Genomic DNA, 18,990 nt, shown 5'->3' with positions numbered 1-18,990 from the left:
AAAAAAAAAAAAGAGGTGGACAGGTTTGCATTTCAATTTTTTTGTTATTTTAAGTTTGTAAATTTTTGCACCCAGCTTTAGTTTAGAACAGGATCCTTTCTGAATGACTTCCAAGCAATCACCAGTAAGAATTTACTGTGCAAGAAGAATGGATAAGGTGCTGGGCTAAACGCTGTTTGGGGTAAGAGAAATGTGAAGCATCCTTATCTTGGCTTTCCAGAAGCTTATACTCTGGCTGAGGTGATAAGGCTGAAAAATAACTATAACATAAGACAGACTGTAGTGGAGTCAAGTGCAAGTTGCAGAGAAATGACTCCGTGGCAGGAGGACATGTCAAGCTAGATTGACTGGGAAAAACTTCAGAGAAAAACTGGGATTTGACTGGCTATGGGCTGATGACAGAAGCAGCTCTCACATGGGAGGGCTCTGTGCAAAGCTGGGAGAGGGCAAGGGGCTCCTGAGGTGTGGGCAACCAGCACATTCATGTGGAAAGGTTCATGCCTGGGAACTGGCTGGCTAGGTTGGGAGGAATTGGGAGAGGCTCTTTGGGCAGTCAGCCGGAAGCTACTGGGGGCTGTGTGGAGCAGGTTCCATGATCAAACTGGGTCGGGTGTTCTGAGGTCGGTGTGTGGAGAACTTGGAGCAGGGAAAGCTGGGAGCTGGTCCCTGGATTTGCCCAATCTAATGCCCCAGGAAGGAAGGGCACACACGGAGGCAGGTGAGGGAGGGATGAGTCACTGCAGGGGCAGGTGCAGTGCCGGGAGACAGAGAGATGGGAAGGCTGCAGTGCTGATACTTCAGCAGATCCCGATGGAAAGAAAAACGTTGTCAACACTGTGTTGCTTGAGTCTGGGTACTCTGTGTGGAAGCAGTGACTGGAGAATTCAGATGGACCATTTTTGATGAGATGGTCTATGCACCACTATGGAGAACACCTGGGTTCCCAAATATCCCCTGTGTTGATGGAGAAGGCTCCCATGGTGCGGGGCTCGGAACCCTGTCTGGAAACCACGCTGACCTGCTCCATTTGCACTGGGAGGTGTGGGAGGTTTCACAGTTGGGGTGGACGTCCCACCATCCAGCATCATTCCATCCTAACAGTCCTCTTCAAATCTGTCCTTCCTCAACACTGGTCCCGGGGACCAGGGAACAAACTCCATCCCTGCTCCAGGAAGGAGGTGGCAAACAACCAGGGACACAACCCACATAGTATTTCTGGGCAAGTATGTGGTTCAGGAATGAGCACCGAAACCTGGTTTAGGGTTTTTGTTGAGCCACTGGGGAAACGGTCCCCTTCCTTGGCTCTTTCCCACTGGGGTTGCACCTGAGAAGGTATAGGGATGAAGCAACTGCAGGCATCAAATCATCATGGGGACCCTGTGAACCAAGTCAAACAGCCAGGAGAGCGTAGACTGCCTCTTCGTAATTTATTTTAAAAATGTTTTGGCATGAAGAGTGCATTGCACATGTGTAGATAAGCTTCTGTGCACATCCTAGGGCTTACTAGCTGGCATTCGAAATGCATCAGAAAGCCGCACTTCACAGGGAGTTTCTTAAACCCTTTCTACAATTTATCAGTGACGTGAGCAATGTGGAAGACAAGTGGGCATCTACAGAGACTATGCTCTCCTCGCTCCCCTTTGCATAAACAGAGTATAGAAATCCCACCAGCCTCCTGGCCCAGTCTTTGAAGCCAGCTCTCATGGCCTGGGCTCCTTGGGCCCTGCATGCCCCTTTCCCAGAGAATGACATTGTGGGCTCCCCTCAGAGTGAATCCTTCAAGCAAAGTGCTTGTAGAACCTGAAGACAGAGTGGGGTGGGGGGGGAAGGCAGAGCATACAAAGATAGATTCTGCAGGGGAGGAAAAATAATTTTCCCTCTACCCCTCTGAGTTCTTGTAGCTGAGACCCTGGTAATAAAAGATTAACAAAAGGAAGACAATCAGAAATTTATTAACATGTATTCCTCAGGTATACATAGAGATAGCCAAGGAAAAATGAGTAACTCCCAGAGGTGGTTTAGAATTCAGGATTAGAAAACACCTTCCTTAGGAAGGGAGAGGGGAGGGAGGCCTCTTAGGGGAGAGTAAATGACTTTGAGGAAAGATGAACTGGCCTTTAGAAAAATAGATGGGAAGTATGATGCTTTGTGACATTTATCTGGGTGTGGTGTTGATTTTTATCTTCTCTCCTGGGACAGGAATCTATCCTCACTGATTGATGAAACTTCCAGGGAAGGAATTTATGGTCATTGAGTCTTTTTTTTTTTTAAACTTTTTTTATTTAAATTCAATTAATTAACATATATTATTGGTTTCAGAGGTACAGGCCTGTGACTGATTCATCAGTCTTATATAATACCCAGTGCTCATTATATCACATGCCCTCCTTAATGCCCATCACCCAGTTACCCCATTCCCTCCAGCAACCCTCAGTTTGTTTCCTGTGATTAAGAGTCTCTTATGGTTTGTCTCCCTCTCTGGTTTCATCTTTTTTCCTCTCTTCCCTGATGATCACCTGCTTTGTTTCTTAAACTCCACATATCAATGAGGTCATATGATAATTGTCCTGAATGACTTATTTCGTTTAGCATAATATGGCCATTGAGTCTTTTTGGAGAACTGGTCTTCAGGCAGTTCAGAGAAAGCCTTTCCCTCCAATTGCTGCTTTTCAAGTGCCTACAGCTCAAAACCAATATACCAACGTGGTCTATTTTGGGTGGCACGTGCTTAACTAGTCATATTTTGGGGTGGCATATTCTGCTACCCTTCAGTTCCATGATTTTCATGTGCGTGCGTGTGTATGTATTTGCTAAGCACATTTTCATGCATCTGTCAAGCTTTGCTAGAAGATTTGCTTTCACAGTTACATATCCCTAACAGTGATGGGGGACGCATAGAGTTCCATTTACCTCTTAAATCTGGTGGTGCTGGTATTTGCCATTACAACCCCACAAGTGTGAAATGACCAAATTGCCCTCAGGGCTGAATTGACAGAAATGGAAGAAAACCAAGTTCTCATGACATTCACTGAGGCCTGAATTCAACTGTGGCCCCTAGACTTTTTCAATTATGGAAGCGGTATATTCCCTTTTTGTATGTGCATTTGTTTTTTTTAAACATCTGTGAAAGAGTCCTAACTGATGAGCTCCTCCTTAATACTACATACAGTAAGGCTGTAACAATATGGGAAAACACAGGAGCACACAATCATTCGGGCAAAACCAGAAACAGGATACATGGGCAAACTCGATCTGATTCATACCACTTTATTCTGGGATGTAAATTACAGATAACACGACTCTTAAACATACTAGTGGACATTGAAAACTAAGGCCATTCTGTGAGTTATTTTTAAAATTTGTTTTGTACATAATCTTTTAAAAAATAAATTACCAAAACCGAGATTCTCTTCTGAAATAAAAGCTTAAGGTTGGTACAAGACAACTTTTGGGCCATCTCCAATCTGAAGCTCATCGTGTGACAAGACCGTGTTTGTTTCCTACAGCATAAATAATAGCTCTAAGGCAAAGGCTACCTCAGCATCAAGCTCTCCTCTCCAGATGTCCCCACAAAGTAGTGTTTACCACAGTGACCAGTGTTTACAAACCATTTTCCTCCCAGTCAATAGCAAAAAGACTTTTACCTAAGAAACACATTGTAGAATTCTTGGAACAAGAAAAAGAAAGGGACCCATAACTAAGGCACTGAAAGCACGTTATTTATACAAAGAAATGTAAACAATTTAATACCAACAGGCTCCCTCCATTTGAGTCTCTATTATAAAAGTGCACAGGGGCATCACGGTTGGGCCCAGAGCCTGCAGGCCAGGTGCAATGGGCATGTCACCCTTTCTGCAGAATTCAGTCTTGGCCTCCAACGTCCAGCTCCTGATGTGGTGCTGGGAAGTGACTAATGTCAAAGTGATGTGAGTGGAAGCTGGTATTTCTCCCTAATCTGTGTGTTAGTAGTGTTACAAACAAGGAAGGATTTTAATAGGAGTTTGAAATTATGGGCTCTGCTTAACATTTTCCTCTGGTCCTTTACCACGTTCGTCTACTGATTTGGGCCTCTCATCAGAGCTTTCTGGTGGAAGAACCTGTGACCACATCAGCGCCCTTCCCCATAGTTTCCTATTTTAAGCATAATGGTTCACATCCCATACAAACCACATTTGCTTTGTTTACGTTTCTGAATGGTAAAGACTGAACAGTTGGAGAGATGGTACTGTAAACGTTTTGCAGCCCACTGAGCTGATCTTCAAAGGACTGAAAGAGCATCCAGTGGGAAGCGTGGGCTAGACTCAGCAGCACACGCAGCTGCTCTGAGTGCAGAGAGATGAGGTGGGAGGGGGTGGAGGTCTCATTCCTGAAGCAGATCACGACATGAAAGTTAATTTCTACTTAACATTTTTTTTTTACCAATTTTACAAAGCTCTAAGTTCCAAATCATTCGCTGAATATTTCTTTAAAATTTTTTAAAAGAAAAAGGCAAATATGTAGGAACATAAAGAATTACGACTTTAAAAGAAGCCTTACTGCAAAAACACAAGACCCCAAAAAACAAAACCAGAAGAAAAAAACAAAAAGAAGCAACTTTTTTCTCTTTGAAGTTATCACTTTTGATTCTGAAAGCAGGTACGATGTCTGTATTCCCAAGTTTGGGTACATATGAATTCTGGGTAGTAAAACTAAGTTTGCATTTTATCTTAAACATGTCTTTTATGATCCAAAGAAAACATTTTTTTAAAAAGGAAAGAAAAGAGCTTTCCTCTTGTACAGGTTTCACGCCATCCTATGGAGGTTACCTCGAACAAGGAGTCGAGAAGCGGCCAGGTGGGCTCCAGTATAAACACGTGTGGGGGTAGAAGATGCGGCTTTTCTCCATTGCCCAGGACAAATGCAGGGCTGACTGTAAAACTCTGTGTGTTTCCAGATATAACCAAAAGGCGGTCTGAGAGAGACCTCAATTAGAAACCTCTTTTATTCAGGAAAAAAAAAAAGGTTAAAAAAGAAAAACACCTTAAAAACCACGGGATTAGCCCACTGGGTCCGGAGCAGATGTGCGTAATAACTACTGAATAGCTCCTGGCAGGCGTGGAAACGGCCTGGGGGGAGCGGTTAAATACAGGCCGGTGCCTGCCCGCGCGCGCGCGCGCGCGCGCTCATTAGTGACGTGTCAACAGTGTTTTGCGCGCAACCTGGACCTTCTCTGTAAGTTCGGCTCACAGTGTGCTTACCTCTCCTGGCAATGCACGTTTCAACTGTTGGGTAAAAGTCACCGTTGAGCAAAAATGGGTTGTAATTAAGGAGAAGGCATTCATGCCAAAAGGGTACATATAGCAATAGCTTTTGAGGCCATTTGAAGGCAGGAATAAAGCAGACAGGTCTGCGAACAGCTCAAGACTTTTAACTGCTTCGTGTTTCCTGCCGCTCTGACCAGCGTCCCCATCATAGGACAGAAACATTAGTGCACAGCTCCAGCAGGGTGGAAACCATGACCACGCATTTCTTCCACCTCAGAAGGAGACTGGTGCTGTTGGTTTGCTGGATTTTCCATGGACTCCAAATGCCGGGAATATTTAGGCAAACAATTGGTCAAAGGTGGATTTAAATTTTAGTACTGAAACAGGAAGGCTGGAACTAAAAAGAGAGAGCGAGAGCCCTCATTATCATTAAAAAGGCGTTCATTTTCCTGTTATCAAATCTGTGAGGCTGCGAGGGCCAAGTGCTGCCAGTGTTGCTTTAACACAGATGTTAGATACCCATGCACCTACAGAAAATACAATAACCTTCCTTTTGGGGCAGGTTTTAAAGAACTATTTCAAAGGACACCACTTCAAGAATTTCTGACTGCAGTAACAGGACCTTCCACGCATTCCTTTAGAAAGGTAAGTGACATGATGTCACGCGGAAAAAGCTACCCCTGCCAACGAGCGGTAAGGAAACCAGCTGGGAGCATGCAAGAGTAAGTAGAAGTGAACTAAACTCTCTGCGTTCCTATCTGTACAAATCCAAACTAAGGTTTCCACTGGAGAGCCTGTGGTTGCTCCCTGAGAAATGTCCAGGTCTTACTATCCATGGGAAGAAAGGGCACAGGTGGTCTTCTGATGTCTCGGTGAGTGCAAGGCTGAATGCCAAGGTTTTATGAATAATGAAGGGCTTCCTATCAAAATGGGTGGTTGGTTGAAGGACAGGGATTTCTGTTTCCTGGCCTTAATGCAGGATGCAGTGGTTTGATTGGCAGAGAAATGAGCCTGGGGAGGGAACCGGGAGGAAGGGCTCTCACCTCCACAGTCAAGTGCCAGCACTTGATCTGAGCCCGTGCTCCCAAGCCCCGGATCTGCCTCTTGTCTGGGGAGTTTGTTAGGAAATAGGATTGGGCCTCTAGGAAAATCTTGTGTGTCCCTTGTCTGCTAACAGCCTGGTGGTTGCTTAGGAATACTCTGGCCCGAGTTATTTTACAGCGATCGCTCCCTGCTATGCGTATTGAAATTACATTCAGAGATTAAAAAAAAAAAAATCGTGTGTAGCAATATTTTCCCACAAAACTAAGTGCAAAATATCTTTAACAAATAATGATGGTAGTAGAAATATTTGACATGGTCATGCAAAAATGCATCTCTGTTTACAAAGGCTTGACACATTTCCAAAGCATCCCCTTGGTTGTTACACTGTGAACCTTATGATCTCACTCATTTTTCCGTATATTTAAGTGTGACTGTTTGTGCAAAAACCGGTAACATGCAAGTTCAACGATCTCCAGTCCACCAAATATTCTCTCTAACAGCACAAAGATAACCATGGTGATTATAAAATACCACCGAACAGGACTGTACAGATATAGGAGTAGGCACATTGCAGGGCTGAACAGGGTCCAGTAAAGTATGGAGAGCAATTTGAGCACAAGGACCCTGAGCTCAGACTTGCAAGGTGGAATTACAGTCTGTCCCGTAAACTGAAAATTCTTCTCCCCTTGGTAGAAGGAGCGCAGCCTCTCTTCCTTTTCCTCCCAGCGCCTGTGGCACCAGAGCTGGAGGTCCTCCCTGGACTCAGGGAGGGTGTCTACTGGGTACCGGTGCACGTGGAAGTGGATCTCCTTGGGGAAGTCCCCGAGGAGGAGGTGCTTCTCTGTCTGAGGAATATTGTGCGGGTACGCCACCGTGATGTCGTGGACAGCGTCGAGGTTCTTACCTAGGTTTTGGAAAAGATAAAAATATGGACTAAGGATCAATGGGGGCAATAAGGCTGATTCAAACGACAAGGCAGAACCAAAACCAGGAAAAAAATCAGGACAGAGTGAGCCACAGTGAACAAGGGCTATACATACTGGTGTTCCTAGGCATTTGAGTCAATATTTTCCAGTTATTTTTAGTTTTTTATTTGCTTGCTAATTAGCGCAAAGACCTTTAGAAAGAAATTATCTTCATTCATAGAAACAGTAACTTGCCATTCTAGGACTGATAAGCACATTAAGTCAGGTTTGAGATAGAAATAAATTTTAATTTAAATTCAATTTAACATATAGTGTACAATTAGTTTCTGAGGTAGAACTTAAAGATTCATTAGTTGCATATAACACCCAGTGCTCATTCCACCAAGTGCCCTCCTTAATGCCCATTACCCACCTCCCCTCCAGCAACCCTCAGTTTGTTTCCTAGAGTTAAGAGTCTGTTTTTTTTATTTTTCCTTCCCTTTCTTAATTCCATATGAATGAAATCATATGATATTTGTCTTTCTCTGACTTAGTTCACTTAGCATAATACCTCTAGTTCCATCCACGTCGTTGCAAATGGCAAGATTTCATTCTTTTTGATGGCCGAGTAATATTCCATTGTATATCTATACCACATCTTCTTTATCCATTCATCTGTCAATGGACATCTGGGCTCTTTCCATAGTTTGGCTCTTGTGAACATTGCTGCTATAAACATTGGGGTGCATGTGCCCCTTCGAATCACTGTGTTTGTATCCTCTGGATAAATACCTAGTAGTACAATCGCTGGGTCGTAGGATAATTCTATTTTTAACTTTTTGAGGAACCTCCATACTGTTTCCCAGAGTGGCTGCACCAGTTTGCATTCCCACCAGTGGCATAAAAGGGTTCCCCTTTCTCTGCATCCTGGCCAACATCTGTTGCTTCCTGAGTTAATTTTAGCCATTCTGACTGGTGTGAGGTGCTATCTCACTGTGGTTTTGATTTGTATTTCCCTGATGCTGAGTGATATAGAACATTTTTTTTTTTTCATGTGTCTGGTGGCCATTTGTATATCTTCTTTGGAGAAATGTCTGTTCATGTCTTCTGCCTATTTCTTGCTGGATTTTTTTGTTCTTGGGTGTTGAGTTTGATATTTTTTTAATAGATTTTTGGATACTAACCCTTTATCTGATAAGACATTTGCAAATATCTTCTCCCATTCTGTTGGTTGTCTTTTAGTTTTGTCGACTGTTTCCTTTGCTGTGCAAAAGCTTTTTATCTTGATGAAGTCCCAATAGTTCATTTTTGCTTTTGTTTCCCTTGCCTTTGGAGACGTATCTACCAAGAAGTTGCTGTGGCTGAGGTCACAGGGGTTGTTGCCTGTGTTTTCCCCTAGGATTTTGATGGATTCCTGTCTCACATTTAGGTCTTTTATCCATTCTGAGTTTATTTTTGTGTATGGTGTAAGAAAGTCCAGTTTCATTCTTCTGCATGTGGCTGTCCAATTTTCCCAACACCATCGGTTGAAGAGACTGTCTTTTTTCCATTGGATATTCTTTCCTGCTTTGTTGAAGATTCGTTGACCGTAGAGCTGAGGATCCATTTTTGGCTTCTCTATTTCGTTCCATTGATCTGTGTGTGTGTGTTTGTGCCAGTACCATATTGTCTTGATGATTATAGCTTTATAATAGAGCTTGAAGTCCGGAATTGTGATGCCACCAGCTTTGGTTTTCTTTTTCAACATTCCTTTGGCTATTTGGGATCTCTTCTGGTTCCATATAAATTTAGGATTGTTTGTTCTAGCTCTGTGGAAAAACGTTGATGGATTTTTAAAGAGATTGCATTGAATGTGTAGATTGTGCTGGGTAGCATAGATATTTTCACAATATTTGTTCTTCCAATCCATGAACATGGAATGTTTTTTCCATTTCTTTGTGTCTTCCTCAATTTCTTTCATAAGTGTTCTACAGTTTTCAGAGTACAGATCCTTTGCCTCTTTGGTTAGGTTGGTTGTGCTCCTTTTTTAATGATTTTAAGTCTTCTGCAAATGTCCACTGCTTGTCTCCTTTACTCTGTGATTTACTTCAGTCCAGGTTTCAATTTGTTTTCATAACTATCTTATAAATATAATCAGCTCTTGATGAGGACTGTAGTCTGAAAAATGAAAGTACCTATGTCAACAAGGCTTAGATTCAGAATTGGAGGGACAGTCTGGTTGGGATGCTGAGCCTTGTTTACATGAGAGTGGAGGTAGACAAAAGGTCCATGTGGGACGGCTGTAGTGGAGGTGGATCCGAAGCCCTCGAGGAAAGGTGAGGCTGGACCTCTCGGACTCGAGCAGGGAGTCCACTTTGTCTCACAGTGGAGGAAATGTCACTTCCTGTCACTTGTCATGCCGCTTAGCCTCTTATTCAGAACTGAGTGCTCGTTTCATTTACTTTCAAAACTCCCCTGCAGTCAACATTTCTGCTTCACCTTCTGCCTGGACCCTTCTCCGAAAGGGCTGCGGGTCTCCTCAGACTTGCTGGTCCACAGCCTGGAATCAACCCCTTCCCCAGGCAGCTCCCACCATCCTCCTCAGTCACAGCACCTTCACACAGCTCCTCCTCAGCAGCTGCTCATGGGAGCCAGCCTTCTTCCACAGGTGGTTCTTAATGTTCACAAACTGCTATCAAAAAGGTTAGGGCTGTTCTAGTAAGAAACCAAACTGCTTTTGCTTTCCACTTTCTTCTGGACAACCCATAGGGGAGAGCGGTATGCATAAACACGTGTCTGTTCACGATAGAAATGGCAAGTTTTGAGACTGTGTCAGTACCACTTAGGAACATTTCTTTAAGTGAAAAATTCTAGAAACATTGCTGTGTGGAGCATGGAGGGCTGTGGAAGCAGACTGCCCACGTTCAAATCCTAGCTTCTGCCTCTTACTGACTGACTTGTCTCTGTCACTTGCTTGGTTCCTGTACCTATAAACTACCTCACAGAGTTGTTGTGAACATTCAATGAAATAGTATGTATAAAAACACATGAAATAGGGTCTGATATATAGTAAATACTCAATAAATGTTAGCTGCTAACATTGCTTACTGAATCATAATACTAGCATGTTGGGTTCTAATCTGTCCCTCTAACTTTAGCTCATATTAGCCCACCGATGTGAGCATGGTATTTGCGGAGGGGGGAGGGATGGGAACAACGTTAACTGCATTCACATACCATCTCTGTACTACTATCCAGAGTGTTATAAGCCTGAGCCCCGATGACGCCAATGAGGGACCTCATGCCTTCTACATGAGACAACTATTCAAATTGCTATTTCACAAAATTGCCAAGAATATTCCCTTTGCTTTAAATATACAGGCTGTTTCCCTGATATCTTTTCTCTCCACTCTCTTCAAAGTCTAAGTCCAATCTCGAGGAGACTGCATTCTAAGAACAGCTTTCTTTGAGTATCCAGCGCATAGCGGTCTTGCCCCCTGACATGCTCAGGACACATGGTGTGTGTGTTTGGGTACTCATCTGCCACCCTGTCCTCTATTACTGTAAGCTCACGGAAACCCAGTCTCCCAGGGCATCATAAGTACCTGAAAGGGAAAGGATCATGTTTCTGCTTTAGATCCTTAGTAGCTAGCACAATGCCCTGCACTTAAAAGTCTCCAGAAATGCTTGCTTGACCAATACTTTTACAGTCTGATATCCTCTCACCTAAAAATATGGGAGGGAATTATAATGCCTTCTACATGAGGTTGTCATAAAGCAGTGAACTAACGTACGTAAAGCTCTTTGCATAGTGCTGGGCAAAAAGAAAGTTCTTAACGTTAGCATGACTACAACTTCTATATTGGGTTAATGAGACCTACCTACTGCATGGGATTTTTTTTTTTTTTTTAATTTGTATGCTATAGATTCTTGTTCTGAAAGATATACAACAATCTTGGGTAGTGGGGTGTCACCTTACAAAAAGGCAGTATTCCAAAAAATTTCCAATAGATTGCCTTTTTGTTTTTTTGTGGTTTTTTTTTTTTTGGAATTTACAACTTGGGAATGACAGAACTCAACATAACTAAAATACTATTTATATCACAAACAAGAGCAATACTGTAATGTGAGAAACTAAAGGCAATGAAGTGTGAAAGAACGAACAGGGGAGGGGGAAGGAGACACAGCTTACACCTTGTTTCTCACTGCCCTGAGCTGTACTGAATCCTTAAGCATTAGAGGGACTCAGAAATGCATTCAAACCAGAGCAAGAGAGGAGGAAAGGGACAAAGGCTTTTATGCCCTGAGGTATCTTGAAACTTGTAAACTTTATATTGTTTGTCTCCCGACAACCCAAGGCCACACAGAACTCTTTATTGCTAAGAGAGGAGCTGACTTTTCACATCACCCTCTCAAGACTTCCTGGCTTCATGGCCTCTAGCCTAGAGGAGCCGTTCCTACCAGAAAGTTAGTTTGCTCTTAGAAGGTAACAGGAAAGGGTGAGCAGGGCTTGCTTCATTCCCAAGTGACGGTAATGAAATGGATATTCAGAAGTTGAAATGTGCCTTTATTTTCACTTACCAGCTTGTAAGAGGGCTAAAATAATGCAACAGAATTAGAATAAGAATAAGAGAAGTTCCTTCAAGGACACAGGAGTTGTAGTCTTGAAATCTTTTGGTATGAAAACAACATCCTCTTAAACATGCAAAGTAAGATGGCTGCCATCAGTAAAAGCCATTTTTAAAAGATCTCATTGCTTTTTAGATAGTTGAGATTACAAATCTAGATGCTATCTAGCCACCTGTCATCTGCCTGTATGGTGCTTAGAAAATGATCTGTTCCCAATTCTGTGTCTTCTGGAAAGTTTCAAACTTTATTATGTTAAGCTACCAGTATGTTATTTATTTATTTATTATGCTAGTCACCATACAGTACATCATTAGTTTTTGACGTAGTGCTCCATGCAATACATGCCCTCCTTAATACCCATCACTGGGCTAACCCATCCCCCAACCCCCTCCCCTCTAAAACCCTCAGTTTGTTTCTCGGAGTCCAGTCTCTCACAGTTCCTCTCCCCCTCCAATTTCCCCCCCTTCTCTTAATGTCCTCCGTGCTCTTCCTTATGTTCCACAAATAAGCGAAATCATGATAATTGACTTTCTCTGCTGGACTTATTTCACTTAGCATAATCTCTTCCAGTCCCATCCATGTTGATGCAAAAGTTGGGTATTCCACTATGTTAGAACAACCACACTCATGTGGGCCCATAAATGTTTCTTTTTTTCCCCCTGGAAGAAGAGGACAAAAACTTATTATGTCACATCTTAATTTTTAGTCTAAGATTGAGACAAAGGGAATTTTTAATACTTCTGTCAGGTTTAAGTAACCAACAGAGGCTTAAAAGATACTGGAATTTACAAATGTAATATGCAGAAGGGAGTGTCTCCAAGCACAAGTTGAGCCCATGATTATTACAAGAGGCCTAGTCAATATGAAAAGCTCACTGGGAGTGGGAGAGAACCAATTCTTTACACATTTGTATGTTTCAAATGAAAGAACTGCATGAAGAAATCCTGGTTTGCCCAAAGCTGCTAAAGAACACACATCCAATTATACAGTTCAGTGGCAGAAAAACAGAAACACAAACTTTTTCTATTTCACCCAAAGTGGTCTTAAATTTCAATTATCAACTCTATTATTTTCTTTCCCCATTCTACAGTAAGACATATGCAAATACACAAATATAATTTATTTTGATTTCAACTTTAATACTTTAAAAAAATTAAAAATACACATAAGCCTATTTTCTGTTAGCCAGATCTAAATCCATAAATCTACATATATTGGAGGGTTTTAAATAAAGTAGCTTGTCATCTAAGATGCATTTGTGTTAAAAGGAAATGCTGAGGCGGCCGGATTTGTGCACTGTTTCTCAGATTAAAAAAAAAATTACCCCGAAGTGATAAAAGTTGGATTTAGTAACTCAACAATCACTCACTGTGTCACTTTAACACTGACCTATACTAGTACATGGCTAATAATAAGCATGACAAATTGGCACTCGTCAGCACACTTTGAAGAATGATTCGGAATGGACAGATTTAGATAGACCAAAAACCAATGAATAAGAAACCTTTCAGCTCCAAAATAAAAGGGTATGCATGAACCACTTAAAATCAGCTGGTATTAGGACTCAGAACCATTTTCTTAGGGGAAAAAACTGCTTCCTACTGAGAACATTATTCATTTGTCCCTCCGTATAAGAAACAAAGTAGAGGCAGACCACTGCTGGTCCTGCCCCGCATCAGCTCTCTGACGTTAGCATGTTCACCATAAGCCTCATTTATAAATGCAGATAATAACACTACCTACCCTCCTAGGGTTTTGTAAAGATCAACTAGGAGAAGGGCTGTAAAATGCTCGGAAAGTGCCTGGCATATGGTATGTGCTCTGATTCTTGTTCTTATTCCTCCAGGTGGGTGATCACCTATAGCGCCTGTAGGGAGTTGAGGTTTGACCTTCCTTCCTTCTGTCTCTGGACTTGCTCTTCCTCTGGGGGAGACTCCGTCTGCTGTGGCACACCTTGTGGTTCATTCTCTGACTGCACTCACGCCTCTCCCATAGCACAGAAGCATAACGTTGAGGAGACTGGCCTTGGCTCTAGGGGTAGGCTCTAATTCATCACCTGATACACATTTCTCTCCACCCCTACCAACTCATCCTCAGGCATTTTCAGCTAAATGTAGATATTAATCCTTTGATGGCATTCAGAATTAGAAGGTGATGATCTGTGCTCTCAGACTGTTGGCCTCCTGCCCCATCTTGCTTTTATTTTTTTAAAAGTCAAAATTAGTACCTCCTCTTTTTCTAAGAAAGAACCATCCATCCTGCACTTAAAAATCAACTTTCAGCTGGAAAGGTGAAACTAAAAATGGCATATTTGTGAACAGTCTTGCTTATCCAACCTGAATTTGGTTCTTACAGGTAATTTCAGGGACATACATTTTCACATTCCTATCTTAAATCTGTTGAACTTTTGGTGTTTTATATAATTTCATGAATCTTTTCAGTTCTGAAAATCTCTCCTGATGGGCATCAATTCTCTGAGTCTTGAAAATAATTTTCTAGATAGAATGAAAACATGTTGACGTTTCCCACAATTTACAATATTGGTGTATTAATAGATCATCAAAGGCAGGATCAGAATAGTATATACTTGTTGAGGCCAGATTCACATATATATACACACACACATATGCATATAAAACATGTCTAGAAAAAGAGATCTATAAACTTTTAACAAATTAGACCACACTATACGTACTCTTTGATAACTTGTTTTTTCATGCATCTTTCCATACATGCCATTAAAGATTTTCTAAAATGTCACTTTATGGATGCATAATATTTGCCTATATAGAACTCTTAAAAATTCCTTTGTTTTGAGATTAAGTTGTTTCCATATAAACAACATTTGATCTATTTGTAACTAATCATAGTGATTTTTCTAGGATAAATTCCAATAAATTGAATTGCTGGATCCAAAGATATGAACACTGTAACAGACTTTTTGCTACATAAAGAAAACTGCCCCCTGGAATGTTCAATTTAAACACAAGAAATGTATGACAGGGGCGCCTGGGTGGCTCAGTCGTTAAGCGTCTGCCTTCGGCTCAGGTCATGATCCCAGGGTCCTGGGATCAAGCCGGCATCAGCATCGGGCTCCCTGCTCAGCGGGAAGCCTGCTTCTCCCTCTCCCACTCCACCTGCTTGTGTTCTCTCTCTCGCTGTCTCTCTCTGTCAAATAAATAAAATCTTAAAAAAAAAAAAAAAAGGTGTGGAAGGGCTTTCCTTTCACACTTACTAATGCTTGGTGTTATAATTTTTATTAAGTTGCCAAAGTATACCATTTTTGTCTTAATTTGTAGGTCTTTGATTAACTAAACAAGTCCACTCGAAATATATACTGGTAGATTGCCTCGCCTGGTTTGAAAATTCAGCTTTTTACCTTATGGTTTGTAAAAACTCTACCATATGGTATACATCTCCCCCAGTGATTTTTTTTATCAGCTGGTCACTAGTGTTTCCCTGGCCACAGTGAACTGATTTTGTTGGATTTGCTGCTTTATGAAAGCAGCCTTATTCTATCCAGTCCCTATGTGCTGTTTCTTTTTAGTCAATTTGCAAAGCTCCTTTATCATGAATTATTAATCCTCTATATTTTTTGTTGCAAATATGTTTACAAATCCATGACCTATTGCCTTTATATATGGCATCTTTTCCAATACTTGCATGTGTGTCTCTGTGTCTGTACAAGGTTCATTTCTTTTTCCATTATAGCTTTTGGATGCCTATTTTTATCTCCCCCGCCTCTAGATTGTATGTATAGTTTTTATTTTTCTGCAAGATGAAAAACGCTTTTCCATTTAATTTTATAATTTTATTTTCTTTCGGTGGATGTCAGTTTTTCTAGTATCCTTTATTAAATGACTCCTCTTTTCGCCACAGTTTTGAAACATCAACTTGATCATACATTAAATTCTCAAATATGGAAACCTCTAATTTCCCTTCTCCTGTCTGTCCCACTTATCTGTGTTGATTTCTGCTCCAAGATCAAACTGATGTCCTTAGTGACTTATATCTGGTAAAGCAAATCTGCCTCTTTTCTTTTTCATACTATACTTGATTCCTGCTGGCAACTATTTTTGCAAGATAAACTTAACATTTTTTATTTTTTATTTTTTTAAAGATTTTATTTATTTATTTGAGAGAGAGAATGAGAGAGAAAGCACATGAGATGGGGGGAGGGTCAGAGGGAGAAGCAGACTCCCTGGTGAGCAGGGAGCCCGATGCGGGACTCGATCCCGGGACTCCAGGATCATGACCTGAGCCGAAGGCAGTCGCTCAACCAACTGAGCCACCCAGGCGCCCCTAAACTTAACATTTAATTCAATTCTAAAATAACCACCCCCCCAACTTATCCTGAAATTGCATTTGCATTATATTTACATTATAACTTTGAAAGAATGGACGCTTTTATATTGTCTTTTCCTCTAAGAAAAAAGTATGCTTTTCCATTTGCTCAAATCTTATTTTAGGTCTTTCAATAAGATTTCAGTTTTCTTCACACAGCTTCTGTGACTTCCTTTTAAAATTTATTCCTAAATAATTTAAGAATTTTTGCCATTGTGAATGGAGTATGTATTCTTCTGCTTTTAGGCAATCACTGCTTCAGTAGAGAAAAATCTGTTTACTGAATATTTATATGTAGCCATCTTAACACACTTTCTTATCTGGTGGTTTCTTTTTGACTTTTTAGGTTTTACATCAGCAACAAAAATTTTATGTTCAATGTTCTCTTCAAGGTAGTCTTGGTGCTTTCACTAGCATTTACTTTTAATAAAAAGGACAGTGGGTTTAGGTCTTGAGTAGGGGATCCTTGTTGTTGAGTTTTGGTTAAAACAGTAGTCTGTTTTATTAGTTAATTTCTATTAGGAATTAGCCAGGCTTAAAGTTTATCAGACATCTTTTCAGCATCTACGGATAAGATCAAACTTCTTCTTTGTTAAAGAAAATACTGGTCAAACATCTCTATGAACCAAAGTCATAGATATTATTAAGAGGAAAAATAGAAATGCAAAGAGAATTTAAAATTATTGTGTAGGCTTCTGTGCCTTTCATAATAGGTCATCAGTAATAAAAATCAATTACATAAAATAATTGAATAACTATTGATAAATGTGATTTAATAAGATTATATAGATCTATGTCTTTCAAAAATATTTGAGGAGGGTAGTATCCATGGAACACTAATAAATATTTGATTATTGGTGACAAGATTTAGACACATTTTGTAAAAGTTGAGATATAATCTACATTCTCACATCAAAATCCCAAAAATGTGTCTGTATAAAAATAAGTGTCCCCCTTTAGGAGAACACTTTTAGATAACCCTTGAAAGGTGAAATCAATAAGAAAATTATGAACTACTTTTAAAAGAATGAAAAATGGAATCAATGGGATAGAGTGAAGGCTATACTCAATAATAAATGCTTCCTTATTAAAGAGGAAAAGTGAAAACGAAAAAGAAATTACTGATCTTGGAAATGGCAGGGGGCCGGTGCAGGGGGGTGTGCCACAGGGAGAATCCAGAGGGAAATATAGGGAAAAAAATTATTACAGATAAAAAGCAATAGTTAATGAAACAAAACTAAGAAATAGTGAAAATAAATAAGTACAAAAGCTAGTTATTTGAGATCAATAAAATACTAAACTCTATGTGATTAAGGGGGGAAAAGAGCACACATATTTAAGCTTACAGATAGCAAAGGAAACAGAATCATAATACAGAAGAGATTAAAAGTGATGTGAATCGACACATGACAAAACTGCATAGATTTGCCTACTATATACACACAAACTAGAGTATGCATGTGTGAATGTACTGTGCTTGATATATAGTATAGTGCTTGATAAAATTTTGTGTTCAATGAAAATTATCAAATATCACTATCAAGTCTACTTTCACCAGAACTGCAAATATTATGTCATTATTGTGTAAGAGGGACAAAGGGCACAGGTGCTAGATTTATAGGCAGGCCAACCTAGCAGCTGTCCTCATGTGCCACGCCTCCTCAAGCACAAGGATTTTAGTGCAGAAATTACAAAGCAAAAATAGCAAGGAACAAAACAATCTGCTATGAAGTAAAGGAACAAGAATCCTAGTTCCAAGTTCATTCCAGGACCTATTAAGCATGACTGCCACTTACACTTGTGCATCTGTAAATTGTGTTATTGATGACATGAACTTATTTTGACTATTCTTTGAAAAATTCATGCTGTTCATTACTCTTCAAAAGAAAAATATGTGCTAAAATGATGAGAGAAACCATTCAAAATGCAATGGGAAAAACGAGCAATAACAAAATAAAATTTGTCATTGCTGAACTCAACAAATTTTAGATGTTCCAAAACCACAGGACAGTAACAGATTAAAAGATCCAAAGTGTCAGCACATGCACACTCTATTAATTTGCTGGTCTTCAAATTAAATGAGACCAAAGACCACACATTATTAGTCTCCACGCTCTGATATTAGGGTTGAAGAGGACTGATAATGCACGTGGATGTTACTATTTATTGAGTGCCTTTTAAGTGCCAGGCATTTTTAATTCAACAACTTCTCTTTTGAGCACATACTCACTATACCAGACACAGCTGTAGGCTTTGGGGTTACACTGGTGAACAAAAACGAAGATCTCTGCCCTTGTGGAGCTTATCAGGATACAGTCACTTTAAAATATCATGATCTTTAACAACCCTTGTGATATTATCCCTCTTTTATAGCTGTAGAGACTGAGGCATAGAAAAGTTCAGTCACTTGCTGAAGATCACATTTAATCAGCAATCAGTTGTGTTTGACTCAAAGCCTTTCCATTATCCTACTCTACCTTCTAAGAACTGCATTTTATTTTCTTTTTAAGATTTTTTTTATTTATTTGACAGAGACACAGCGAGAGAGGGAACAGAAGCAGGGGGAGTGGGAGAGGGAGAAGCAGGCCTCCAGCCGTGCAGGGCGCCCGATGCAGGGCTCGATCCCAGGACCCTGGGATCATGACCTGAGCCAAAGACAGATGCTTAATGACTGAGCCACCCAGGTGCCCCTAAGAACTGCATTTTAAAAACAGGAGCTACAGACCTGGTTTTATACCTAGGCACGGTGACTTATTAACCATGTGACCTTAGGGAAGTTATTTAACCTCCCTGGGCCCTCAGGCTCCTCATCTTCAATCTGGGAATAAGACCTCCCTTGGAGAGCT

General features: G+C 40.7%; 1 protein-coding gene across 6 annotated transcripts in view; it reads right to left on the bottom strand.

Moving 5' to 3' along the window:
* Nucleotides 1-2,286: 2,286 nt before the first annotated feature.
* The window catches only part of LCLAT1 (lysocardiolipin acyltransferase 1), a 189,504-nt gene continuing 172,800 nt past the window's right edge, over nt 2,287-18,990 (bottom strand). For all 6 annotated transcript variants that reach the window (XM_073897221.1, XM_073897226.1, XM_073897225.1 and 3 more), the window contains one exon: nt 2,287-7,191. In XM_073897221.1, coding sequence (XP_073753322.1) covers nt 6,689-7,191 — 503 coding nt within the window. In that variant the 3' untranslated portion in view covers nt 2,287-6,688. The remainder of the gene's footprint in view (nt 7,192-18,990) is intronic.

This window comes from Callorhinus ursinus, unplaced genomic scaffold, assembly GCF_003265705.2.
Source record: "Callorhinus ursinus isolate GAN/ISIS: 27379988/994484 unplaced genomic scaffold, GSC_fseal_2.0 scaffold10, whole genome shotgun sequence".
Lineage (NCBI taxonomy): Eukaryota > Metazoa > Chordata > Mammalia > Carnivora > Otariidae > Callorhinus > Callorhinus ursinus.
The sequence above is the reverse complement of the archived record's forward strand: the minus strand, read 5'-3'. Positions and strand labels throughout refer to the sequence as shown.